This window comes from Eptesicus fuscus, chromosome 6 (assembly GCF_027574615.1).
Source record: "Eptesicus fuscus isolate TK198812 chromosome 6, DD_ASM_mEF_20220401, whole genome shotgun sequence".
Lineage (NCBI taxonomy): Eukaryota > Metazoa > Chordata > Mammalia > Chiroptera > Vespertilionidae > Eptesicus > Eptesicus fuscus.
This window is the reverse complement of record NC_072478.1, coordinates 16,681,781-16,693,197: the sequence shown is the minus strand read 5'-3', so window position 1 is coordinate 16,693,197 and position 11,417 is coordinate 16,681,781. Positions and strand designations below refer to the sequence as shown.

The 11,417-nt window shown below is 55.8% G+C and overlaps 2 protein-coding genes across 2 annotated transcripts; one reads left to right on the top strand and one right to left on the bottom strand.

Moving 5' to 3' along the window:
* The first annotated feature begins 579 nt into the window (after positions 1-579).
* On the top strand, positions 580-2,749 carry GDF15 (growth differentiation factor 15). The gene is made up of 2 exons (XM_008156400.3): positions 580-859; positions 2,052-2,749. The coding sequence occupies exons 1-2, from the start codon at positions 613-615 to the stop codon at positions 2,693-2,695; spliced, it is 891 nt and encodes a 296-aa protein (XP_008154622.2). The 5' UTR covers positions 580-612; the 3' UTR covers positions 2,696-2,749.
* A 94-nt stretch (positions 2,750-2,843) lies between these two features.
* On the bottom strand, positions 2,844-7,582 carry LRRC25 (leucine rich repeat containing 25). The gene is made up of 3 exons (XM_008156399.3): positions 7,426-7,582; positions 6,155-6,948; positions 2,844-4,429 (listed from the first exon to the last, which is right to left on the bottom strand). The coding sequence occupies exons 2-3, from the start codon at positions 6,937-6,939 to the stop codon at positions 4,291-4,293; spliced, it is 924 nt and encodes a 307-aa protein (XP_008154621.2). The 5' UTR covers positions 6,940-6,948; positions 7,426-7,582; the 3' UTR covers positions 2,844-4,290.
* Between the last annotated feature and the right edge of the window lie 3,835 nt (positions 7,583-11,417).

Below are 11,417 nucleotides of genomic sequence, written 5' to 3'. Positions count from 1 at the left end.
GAGATAGAAACATCAATTATGAGAGTCATTGATCGGCTGCCTCCTGCACGCCCCCTATTGGGGATCAAGCCCGCAACCCAGGCATGTGCCCTTGACTGGAATCGAACCCGGAGTCTTCAGTCCGCAGGCCGGTGCTCTATCCACTGAGCCGAACCAGCCAGGGCTGCTTTGTGTTTCAGTATCTCCAGCCTTTGGTTCTAACCAGAGAGGGAAGACAGGAAACACCATCAGGAAAGAAGGCCACTTCTTAAGCTCTTGCTGTGGAGTTTAGCACATAATAACGCTGTGGGGTTTTTTTTGAGAAAATCATTCTTCCCATCAGCCCACCAGCCTGGGATGATGCCCCCATTTCACAGACGTCTCAGAGGCACCCCTGGGCCCCAGCGTCCCCAGGAGCACCAGCCTCAAGCTTCTCCCCCAGAAAAGCAGCCACAGACCCTGCCCAGCTGTGGTCCCCGGAGTGTTTACTGTGCCGGCTGGACCAGGCAGGCGGGGGCGGACAAAGTCCGGGGAATATAAAGGTCTGGCAGCAGCGTCCGGTCAGTCACAGCTCAGAGCACAAGGAGCACAGCTCTGCCCGGGCAGGGCCCCACCACTCCGCGCTGCCCTGTGATGATGCTGCTGGTGCTGCTGACGCTCTCCTGGCTGCCCTGCGGAGGCGCCCTGTCTCTTGCCCAGGAGCACCTCCGGGTCTTCCCGGGACCCTCACACGCGCACTCCAGTCCGAATAGCTCCAGATTCCAGGAGTTGAGGAAACGCTACGAAGATTTGCTGACCAGGCTTCGAGCAAACCAGACCTGGGAAGACTCGAACCCTGACCTCATCCCTGCCTCTCACGTCCAGATACTCACCCCAAAGCGTGAGTGAAATCTCAAATACAACCCCCTACACACCCAAGCGGCTTCTATCATCTAACCAGTGGTTCTGAGTTATACAGCATTATGCTGAGCCTCAGTTTCCCCATCTGTGAGCCGGACAAATACGTCCCTCCTCCGGGCTGACTGGGGAGCTAGTGTCCCCGTTTTCGTTGGGACAGGAGAGGCTTAGCCAACGTGGGAGAGGAGAATTACATCTCCTCGGAGAGCAGATGGGGAAACTGAGGCGGAGAGAAGCCAGCGACTCTCCTGAAGGCTCACCTCGCCGGGAGAGCCCTGAGATGAGGTCTGGCCGGGTGCGTGGTCCCGGTCCTTGAATGTAGCTGGGGCTGAGGGTGGGTGGGATCCAACAGGATGGATGCAGGGGCAGGGCGGGGGGATGGGAAGGGGAGCAGGAGGGGCTTAGTGCACAAAGAGGGGAAGAATCCACTCGGACTGGTTCTGAATCTGATGCGATCTCGCTACAAGGCACTGCTAAAGTCGCACGTGACAGGTGCCCTGAAAGAAGGAGGGGAGTATTCCCGCGCCCTCCAAGGAGACTCCGGGAGGTGGAGAGGGCAAAAGAAGATCTGGCCTGCGCTAGAACTGGGAGGGGTTGGGGAGAGGGCGTCAAACCAGAATTGATTTTATCCCGCCCTAATCCCACTGGTGCTGTGAGACTCCCGGTCAACCTCTCGCCCTTTTAGTCTAACAAACCGGTGGTGCTCATGCAGCAACTCAAATGCCAGCCTCTGTAGTAGCCCCAACACCTGTCCCAGCCTGGGGGTCTGCGAATCCTGGGGAGCCTGGTGCCCTTCATTTCTCAGGTGGGAAACTGAGACCCAAGGAGTTGAAAACAGTGTCTGGTTGCTGAAACCCTAGCCCCAGGCACTTAGTAGGCCTTCAATGAAAATGTTTTTGACTGCCAGCAGGAGGCAGAACCAGCATTTGACTAAGCACCTACTGTGTGCCAAGCACGGTGGTGACCAGGCAGACAAAACCCTACCAAATAAAATAGGGTGGTGCCTATTTTAGGTAGGTTGGAGGGATTCTGGGAAAGAGTGTGGCTGGTGGAGGAGGGGTTTATGCATTGGCCCTGAGGTGGGATCCAACCTGGCCTGTGGGAGGAAATGGGCACTCTCACGCCCGGCACATAGTAGTCCCGTGGGTAACTGGCCCTCTCTCTCTCTCCCACAGTGAAACTTGGACCAGGCGGCCACCTGCACCTGGGCATCCCCAGGGCCAACCTGACTAAGGGGCTCCCCGCAGCCTCCCGCCTGCATCGGGCCCTGCTCAGGCTGTCCCCGACGGAGTCCGGCTCGTGGGATGTGACGCGGCCGCTGCAGCGTCAGATCGGCTTCGGTGTCTCCCGGGAGCCCGCCCTGCGTCTGAACTGGCTGCCGCCATCTGATCGGTTGCTGGCGGCCTCGACTTCTGCGGGGCTCCGGCTGGAGCTGCACTGGCGGCCACGCGCCGCCAGGGAACGCCGCAGCACGCATGCGCGCGCTCAGGACGGCTGCCCGCTCGGGGAGGGCCGCTGCTGCCGCCTGCGGAGCCTGCGCGCATCGCTGGATGACTTGGGCTGGGCCGACTGGGTCCTGGCGCCCCGCGAGCTGGATGTGCGCATGTGCAGCGGCGCGTGCCCGAGCCAGTTCCGGTCGGCTAACAGGCATGCGCAGATGCTGGCGCGTCTGCACCGCCTGAAGCCCGAGGGCGTTCCCGCGCCGTGCTGCGTGCCCGCCAGCTACGAGCCAGTGGTGCTGCTGCACCGGGACAGCGAGGGCCGCGTGTCCCTCACGCCCTTCGACGACCTCGTGGCCAACGACTGCCACTGCGTCTGAGCGGACCTAGACCTTCATCCACGGCCCGTGCTCAGTGGAGGTGACCTCAGTCCTTGCCTGTCGAATGGAATGGGCTAGTGGGACCCGAAATAGGCAATGACAACCATTGCTGTCTGCGGCCTGCCGCCAAAAACAACGTTTTTATAAGTTGATATTTATTATTAATTTATTGGGGTTACTGGCCTGAGGACCAGAGAGCTGGGGAGCGCTGATCCAGCAGGGTGTACATTTATTTAAACTGTGGAAATAAAAATGAATCTGTCAGACCTGACTCCTGTGATGCCTGATCTGGGGACCTTGGGAAGAGCCTGGCCCTCCCTGGCCTCAGTTCCCACAGGGGACCTAAGATAGGGGTGAGTGGAAGGTTCAGTGAATGGGCAGGGGGCCGTTCTTGGAGCTGACAGGCAATTGGATGGTGCTGGTAACCCTTCACGGGCAGCCTGGGACATCCCTGTCTCATTTCTCTGGGTCTCAGTTTCCCTCTCTCTCTCCTCATCTCTCAGTACTCCTGTTTCTGGATGAGTTAAGATATCAGTGTATTAGAGCTAAACAGACTTAGAGCCCAGCTAGTGTGGCTCCGTGGTTGGGCATTGACCTATGAACTAGGGGGTCATGGTTCGATTCCTGGTCAGGGCACATGCCTGGGTTTCAGGCTCCACCCTGTGCAGGAGTCAGTCGATCAATGATCCTCTCTCATCATTGATGTTTCTATCTTTCTCTCCCTCTTCCTCTCTGAAATCAATTAAAAAAAAAACAAGCACACATTTTAAATAAACACAGACTGAGAGAGACCAATTCTAACACTGCATTTTACAGATGGAGATGCGTGGAATTAATGGCAGAGTTAGGACATGAACTCATGCCTCCTGACGCCCCAGACATAGTTCTGCAACTATTAGGGTGTTTACGAGTAAGAAAAAGAGGAAGGGGTGGCATTCTGGGCAAAAGGAGTGGCATAGGTAAATGGCTTAGGAAAATGAAAGCTTCAGAAGGGAGCTGGGCGAGGCCCAGACCAGAAGGGCAGAGGGGAGGGACAGGCAGTGAGGTGGACAAGGCTGGGCCGTACAGTCCTCAAATACCAGCCTGCGGACCCAGAGACAATGGGGAGCCACAGAGGGTGTGTGAGCAGGGGAAGGACACAGTCCTGATTCATGAGTTACATAAATCCCTCTGGGGCTGGCGTGGGCTGCCCTGGGTACTGAGCCTGGATGCCAGGGACCTGGGAGGGGACCTGAGAGGGACAGAGGGGAGGGGCTGGGGAGAAATTCAGGAGTCTCCAGAGACCCAGTCTCGAGAGCTCAGGAAGTCACTGACAGGAACCTTCTCCCTCTGAGCCAGCAGCCTCACCAGCCCCACAGTGTTTATTGAGCACCATGTGCACACCGAGAGGAAGGTGACAATGGAGTTGACACCGTGAACCCCGTGTCTGTGTTGGAGTCTCCTCTTCCCTTTCTAGCAGCCGAGGGGGCTGAAGAGCAGAGCAGGAGCTGGGGAGAGGGCTGCAAGGACAGTCCTTCCCTATCCCCATTCCTCAGGCTGGGAGACTGAGGCCAGGGGAGATCCAGAATGGCCCGATCACCTGGAATGGGGCAGGCTCAGTGCCCTGTCATCACGTACTCATCTTCGAGTGCTGGAGCCTGGCCCGGGAACTGCAGGTTGCCGTAGACGGGCTGGGAGGCCCGGCGGAGGTCCTCGTAGTTCATGTAGAAGTCACTGTCCTCTGAAGGGTGAGTCCTGTGGGGGCAGACAGATGGGTAGGAAGGAGGACTCTGGGGGGAGGCACATCAGCTTTGAGAGGCAAAGGAAGTTCAGTGACCCTGTCCACTCCTCATTTACATATGAAGAAACTGAAGCCAGGGCCATGTTCTCCCAGCCTAGCAACTTTCTCTGAGAAAAGGAAGTCAGAGGCAGTGAGTCAGGGAAGGTTCTGTGGATTCAGCACATAATGCTGAGGTCTGAGGACGTTGGGCCATTGTAGCGTTTTTTTTTTTCTTCCTTAAAGTTGAGGTGTTGTCTGTTTTTTACATTAAAATCTAGCCTTCAGTTTCTTCTCGAAAAAATTGGTAGCTCTGGTCACATCAGCCCCATAAACATAAGTGGCTGGAGCCGGTGTCTGCCCTTATAGATGGGCAATGTTTCCATGGTCCCTGAAGCAGCAGACTTTGTGGCCACAAAATAAAAATAAGTCTCGGAGACTCACTTTCTGCGCCCATACATTAGTTGGGGAGGAGATTGCTCCTTAGGAATGTTTAGCTGTGGTAGGCAAGACCCCCAGAGAAGAATTTTCCTTCCTCCAGAACATCTTAATCCCACCCTGGGTCCTCTTGTAACAAAGGCCACTTTGGGTAAGTGGTGTCTATCACTCATTCACACTTTAGTATGAATTACTCCAAACACATATATGGTTGTACAGGCATGGACAGGACTGGGAGTCAGAGTTTGTTTCCTTCCTCTGCTTCTGACTCACAGTGTGACCTTGGGAAAGTCATGTCCCTTCCTCCCAGAGCCTATCTTTCTGCATCTGTAAAATGCAGAGTGGGAATGACGCATTCAATCCTAAATGTTTTTGGAAGAGACTGGCCCTGAGCCCGTAGGGACAGGGAAGCAGCGGGGAGCATCAGGCAGAGCTAAGCTGCTTTAGCAAGTCTAGTTCCCTCACATCCCCACCGCAGACCACTTCTGCTTTTAAGCTGTGTTTTCATCTGCTTTGCATATTCTCTCATTTCTCATCAATAGACTCCCATTGCTTCCGCCCCCAATCTGGATCTCACCATCCAAACTCAGCCAGGACCCTGTTCCCTTCTTGCTTGTATCCTCCCAACCCCTTCAGCCTCAGCTCTAATGTTTTGCTGTCTCCAAACCCATGGACAGCAGTTTCTCTGTTCTCTCCCACCCACTGGCATTTGTTTCTGCCGGTGCCTCCCCCTGAAATCCCATCCACTTCTCATCCAGCCTGGAAAAGCTGAACCTACCTAACCCCAGCCTGATCTAGAGACGTTGGGGCTTTGTATAGGGGAGATGGACAGATGTCTTTCTTAGCATCTCTCATGTGTTCAAGGGAGATGGAGGGAGGGCCGGTCCCCATTACACAGAGATGGAACTAGTGCTTCAGAGACAGCGCTGGGTCACAAGAAATCTGCACCCAGGCTACGGACCGGTACCACAGAGCCCCCACTCTGCCTAGAGCCCTTGCCTCCTCTCTCCCTGTCCTTGGCGGCCAGAAACTGGGTTTGTAGGTCATGAAGGGAGTTTGTCCTATCCACAGGGGCTCACTTATTCTTACCCAAACTCCATAAGGTAGGGTTGCTGTTATCCCCATTTTAGAGATGAGGAACTGAGACCCGGAGGGGGAAAAGCTAATTGCTAGAGATCACACGGCCTGCAAGAGGCAGAGCTGGGATTTGAACCCTGGCCCTCTGGCTCCAGAGTCTTACAGGCAAATGTGTGTGGGTCACTCACCCGTGTTTGGCCGACTGGTGCTTGGCAGGTGGCTGGCCTATGAACACATTCTCATAGTCAGGTGTGGGGGGTCTGGGTAGGGTGGCTTCTGGTTGATTAAGGCTGAGGCTCCGGCTACTGTATTTCGGCTGCCAGCCTGAGCTGGGCCTGGGACCACCGGGAGCAGCCCATGTTTTGTCCTGGCTCTGGCTCCTGGGTGACCAGCGTGACCGGAATCTCCAGAGCAGCAATGAGCCAGCTATGGTGAGCCCAAGGAGCAGGCTTCCACTGGCCGCCAGTGCCCCAATGGCCGCCCCGCTCAGGCCAGAGGAGCAGCTGACGTCCAGGAAGGCGGAGAGGTTGTGCCAGGTGAAGGTGCCCGCGTCCAGGCACTGCAGGGGCAGCTGGTCAGAGCAGTTGTCCTGCCGGACCCGGTGCCAGGAGGCGAGGGCGCAGCGGCAGTCAGCCTTCAAGTCAAGGGCACAGCGCTCTGCCAGCTCCGCGTCCACGCGGTCCAGAGGGTTGTTGGTCACATTCAGGATCTGCAGCCTTTCCAGGCGGGCGAAAAAGGACCACGGGAGCTCCCGGAGGCCGTTCCCAGACAGGTCGAGGAGGAGCACGCTGCTGGCCTGCAGAGACCTGTTCCAGGGAATGATCAGGCCTTGGCCGCTAAAGTTCAAACATGTGGCCGTGAACTCCGTATTCCAGTCCACGTCCCACGAGGACACGTTGCAGGACAATCCCAGGCTGCATGGATCCTGCAGGAGCGGCAGCAACCACAGCGCCCACGGCAGGGCGCGCCCCATTCAAGCAACCTAGGCAGAGACACCAGAATCCAAGCCCTGACCTTCGCCTGTGGTCGCTCTCACTCACCCTCCACACCTGGGTTTATTGCGAGTTGGGTTTGTTTGCCTTTAATAGCTCGGGACAGCTCAGGACGCTTTGGGTCAGAGGCAGCCCCTCACTTGTAGCCCCCTTATTGTTGGGCTCTGGCCTCCAGCCTCAGTCTTCCCCCTCCGCGGAATGGGTGCATAACCCCGGTGCCAGGCCCGGGCGCTGCCCCTTCTACCATTTGGGTTCCCTGGGCTTGGCCTAATCCCCCGACATTTCGGGCGGCTTCATTGGCCAAGACGGAAGTATATGCAAATGAGCTGTTGCCCAGCAGAGGGCCGGCCTCCGAAGTACCGCGGCTGGGAGTCCGGGGCTGGGGTGGGTGGATGGGGGGGTGCCCCTGCACAGACCCCAGTTCTAGCCTCCGTCCTATCTTTGCGGTCCCATTACCACGCCCTTACCTGGGCGGTGCTGGAGAGCTCCGGCGCCGAGGACCTTCGTGGTGGATCACCTGGACCCGGGCGCACAGAAGCCGGCGGCGCCCGCTCAGATCCCCTGCGGTCGCTTCCCTAGCGCTCCTCCGACTCTGCAGGGGAAGAGGAACTGGAGTCCGGGTGGAGTGCAGAGGGCAAGAACGAAGAAGACACAGAGAAGACCCGCCCTTCTGCGAGGCCTCCAGGCCCAGGATTCTCACGGGAGGGGGAAGGGCGGCCCGCTTCCCTCTCGCTGGAACCCAGGCAACCCCCGCTAATATCCCCGCTGACTACTACCTTGTCAACTCACTTCCTGGTCTCAGCTCAGTTGACTCCCAACCCTTGCATTCATTTATTCATGCCACAGACATCATCCAGGGCCCCCAGAGGCCTCAGCCCTGTCCGGGTTCCGGAGGAGCACCCAGTCCTGAGAGAGGACAGAGCTGAACGCAGGCACCCTAGTCCCATGGAGTCAGGACACGGTCCTGGAAGGCTTCTTGGGGGAGGAGACATTAAAATTGGAGCTTCGACACGTGAATAGAAGTTTGCTGAGGATCCCTAAAACCTGCCTTTGACTCTCCAAGCTCCTCCTCTCCCCCACAGACTCAGCACTCTTGCTCATGTACAGAGAGGCCTCCATGCTAAGGGGTTGGTGAGGAGGTTCCCTGGGGGAGGGGACAATGAGTCTGGGGCTTGGAGAATGACAGGCAGAAGCAAACCCATATGCAGATTCTAGGCAGAAGGCACAGCAGGAGCAAAGACCTTGGCCCTGGGCTCAAAGCATGGGCCCTGGGACTGTTGGTGAGCAGTGGAGTGGCTGGCTGGAGTGGACATGCTAAGAGGAGAAACTGATAGTGTGTGTGTGTGTGTGTGTGTGTGTGTGTGTGTGTGCGCGCGCGCGCGCGCAGAGGAGCAGAGGCACAGGCCTCGAAGCAGGCTGAGGAGTGGGGCTTTATTCCCAGGGCCATGGGGAGCCAGAGCAGATGTGTGAGCTGGGGAGGGGCATTGTGTCAAGACTTACAACTGGAGTGAGTCTAGGAACTGGGGAGGGAAACCAGGGAGGAGACCAGTATCCCCAAGGGAGAGGATAGCCTGAGTCAGACCTGAAGGATAGTGACAAAAGTGAGACTGAGGAGGGAGTGGACAGGGCTGGGCTGGGAGAAGGTCTTAGCTTCAGTGGGGTCCTGGCATATCAGGCAGATTGAGTTCACTTCCATTCTAGCCCCTGACTCACTGTGCAACCTTAACGGCTCTGTGCCTCAGTTTCCACATCTGTAAAATGGGGTAAGTGCTAAGAGCCTTCCAGATTCCGGGAGGCTGCAGTCCACTCCTTCCACTTCCCCCTCTCCTCAGACTCTGCTCTTCCCATTTCCGTACTCAGAAGAATTCGGAGACTTTTCAGAAAGGGTTGCAAATGGTTCTTCAACACACCCCAAGTTACTCCAAATAAGAAAATGTAAATTGCAGCTCTGAGACCATTTGTTTTCACCTATTAGATTGGCGAGCATTCAAAAGTGTGATACACCAGTGCTGGCTGGGATGTGGAGAAACAGGCAATCCCGCACACTGCTGGGGGAATAGCCACAGCGCTGCCCCCAGAAAGGCACCCTGGCACAGGCCACCAGAATCATGAACACATGTGCCCACTCACCCAGCAACCCCACCCTGGGACTCCCCCAAAATATCTACGTTTGCAAAATGACAGGGGTGTAAACTGATGAAGGATGAACACACGTGGTCCCTCCACACCGTGGAATATTACTCAGCCACAAAAAGGAGTGAAGCATTGACATCTACAATGTGGGTGAACCTGGAAGACATGCCAAGTAAAAGCAGCCAGACACAAAAGGCCACGTGCTGTGTGATCTGGGAAGTGCCCAGAACAGGCAGAGGTAAATCCATAGAGACAGAAAGCACATTAGCGGTTGCCAGAGTCTCGGGTAATGGGAAATGGCTACGAATGGGGACAAGGTCTCCTTTTGGGTGATGGAAATGTTCTGAAACTAGACAGAGGTGATGGTTGTACAACATGAATGCACTAAAATGCCACTGAATTGTTCACTTTAAAATGGTTAAAATGGCCCGGCTGGCAGGGCTCAGTGGTTGAGTGTCGACCTGTGAACCAGGAGATCACTGGTTTGATTCCTGGTCAGGGCACATGCCCGGATTGTGGGCTCGATCCCCAGTGTGGGGCATGCAGGAGGCAGCCGATCAGTGATTCTCTCTCATCATTGATGTTTCTATTTCTCTCTCCCTTGCCCTTCCTCTCTGAAGGGAGAGAGGAAAGGAGAGAGAAGCACGGATTTAAAATATATATATATATATTTTAAATTGATTTTAGAGAGAGGAAGGCAGAGGGACAGAGAGATAGAAACATCAATAGGCTGCCTCCTGCACGCCCCCTACTGGGGATTGAGCCTGCAACCAGGGCATGGGCCCTGATCGGGAATTGAACCGTGACTTCCTGGTTCATGGGCGGACATTCAACCACCAAGCCACGCTGGCCCAGCAGAAACATTGATTGGCTGTTGCACTTATTTATGCATTCACCGGTTGATTCTTGTATGGTGCCTTAACTGGGGATCGAACCCACAACCTTGGTGTACTGGGAAGATACTCTAATCAACTGAGCTACCCAGCCAGGGATAGGGTGGCACCTTTTTAATGGGATGAGCAAGGGAATCCTTATTGAGGAGGATAAAGGAGCTCATTGAGTAAGGAGATGGGGGAAGGGCGCCCAATGTATGGAACAGCTTATGCAAAGGCCCCGGGGTGGAAGCTGCTTGGGTGAAAGCAGATGTCTCCAAGAGAAAATGTTAACTGAAAAAAGCAAATAATAATAATAATAATAATAATAATAATAATAATAATTTTCTAGATTTCATTTGCCTACAGAAACTTTGGATGAAACATGAAAAACAAATACCCATAGTTAGCTCTCAATGGCAGGCAGATGGGAGGGAGAACCTCACCAGGTACATTTTAATATTTTTTATTTTAGGATCCTATCATTTCATAGGAATGTGAATCACAGTTTGCACATTCAATCAAAACATTAAAATTAGCCAGCAAGTACACACAAGACACTCAGGTTTTCAGGACAAGAGGGACAGGGGGTCCCCCCGGGCCCAGGTACAGGCGAGCCATCTCCCATACCCCACATCCTGGAAGGAGTTGGTAGTGTCCAACGCGGAGGCCTCTTAGAATAAGAGGAAATGAGCAAAAGAGGAAGCACCAGACACCCGGGCTGTGGGGGAGGGGGCAGGCAGGCCTGGGGCCTGGGATAGTAGGTCTGGGGGAACTAGGGGTTTGGGGTCTGACATCTGGGTGTCCTGGAGTTCGGGAGGCTTAGGTCCTGCGGCTTGGGTGTCTGGAAATTCCTTGCATTTGGGGGGTCCTGGGGTCTGGAGCATGTCATACGTTTAATAGGCCTGGGGTCTAGGTCTCCTGCTGTCGTCCCAGCGGGCCGTGCCCAGGACTGTGGAAGGGAGGAAACTCTGGCTCCGCTGGCCCCCACCCTGGCTGAGGGGAGCTGGAAGCTTCTGGAGGGCACATCTTCATACTCCCCTTCCTGCCCACCTGGCACACACTGAGCAGATCCTGGGCCTGAGTTCCAGGAAGGGCCGGCCCATCCCATCAGCACAGAGAGCTCCAGAGACCCTCAGAGACCCCAGACACACTCAGAGAGAGACACACAGGGAGTGCCCTCAGTTCAGCTACATTAGCCCAACACTCTCTGATGCCCTCACCCACCCTCGCTGGGTGAGGCCTTGGACTGGGCCCTGCCCCTAGGAGCCCCTAGACTTCCTGGCCCAGCCTCCTTCCTGGCTTCCTGCCGTCTCCATCCTCTCCTTTGAAACCCCACCCCTCTCTTGGAATCCAGTCCCCCCCAGGGGAGGGGAGGGGAGGGGGCAGCCTGACACAGCAGCAGCAGAGGCTAATTAGGGGGCGGGGGATCTTCAGGCCTTCTCGTGGCTCTG

Excerpts from the sequence above, each read along its gene's own strand:
- GDF15 (XM_008156400.3), top strand. The coding sequence starts at position 613 with ATGATGCTGCTGGTGCTGCTGACGCTCTCCTGGCTGCCCTGCGGAGGC. Across the intron at positions 860-2,051 it reads CCAGATACTCACCCCAAAGC|TGAAACTTGGACCAGGCGGC; the intron begins GTGAGTGAAATC and ends TCTCTCCCACAG.
- LRRC25 (XM_008156399.3), bottom strand. The coding sequence starts at position 6,939 with ATGGGGCGCGCCCTGCCGTGGGCGCTGTGGTTGCTGCCGCTCCTGCAG. Across the intron at positions 4,430-6,154 it reads CACCAGTCGGCCAAACACGG|GACTCACCCTTCAGAGGACA; the intron begins GTGAGTGACCCA and ends CTGCCCCCACAG.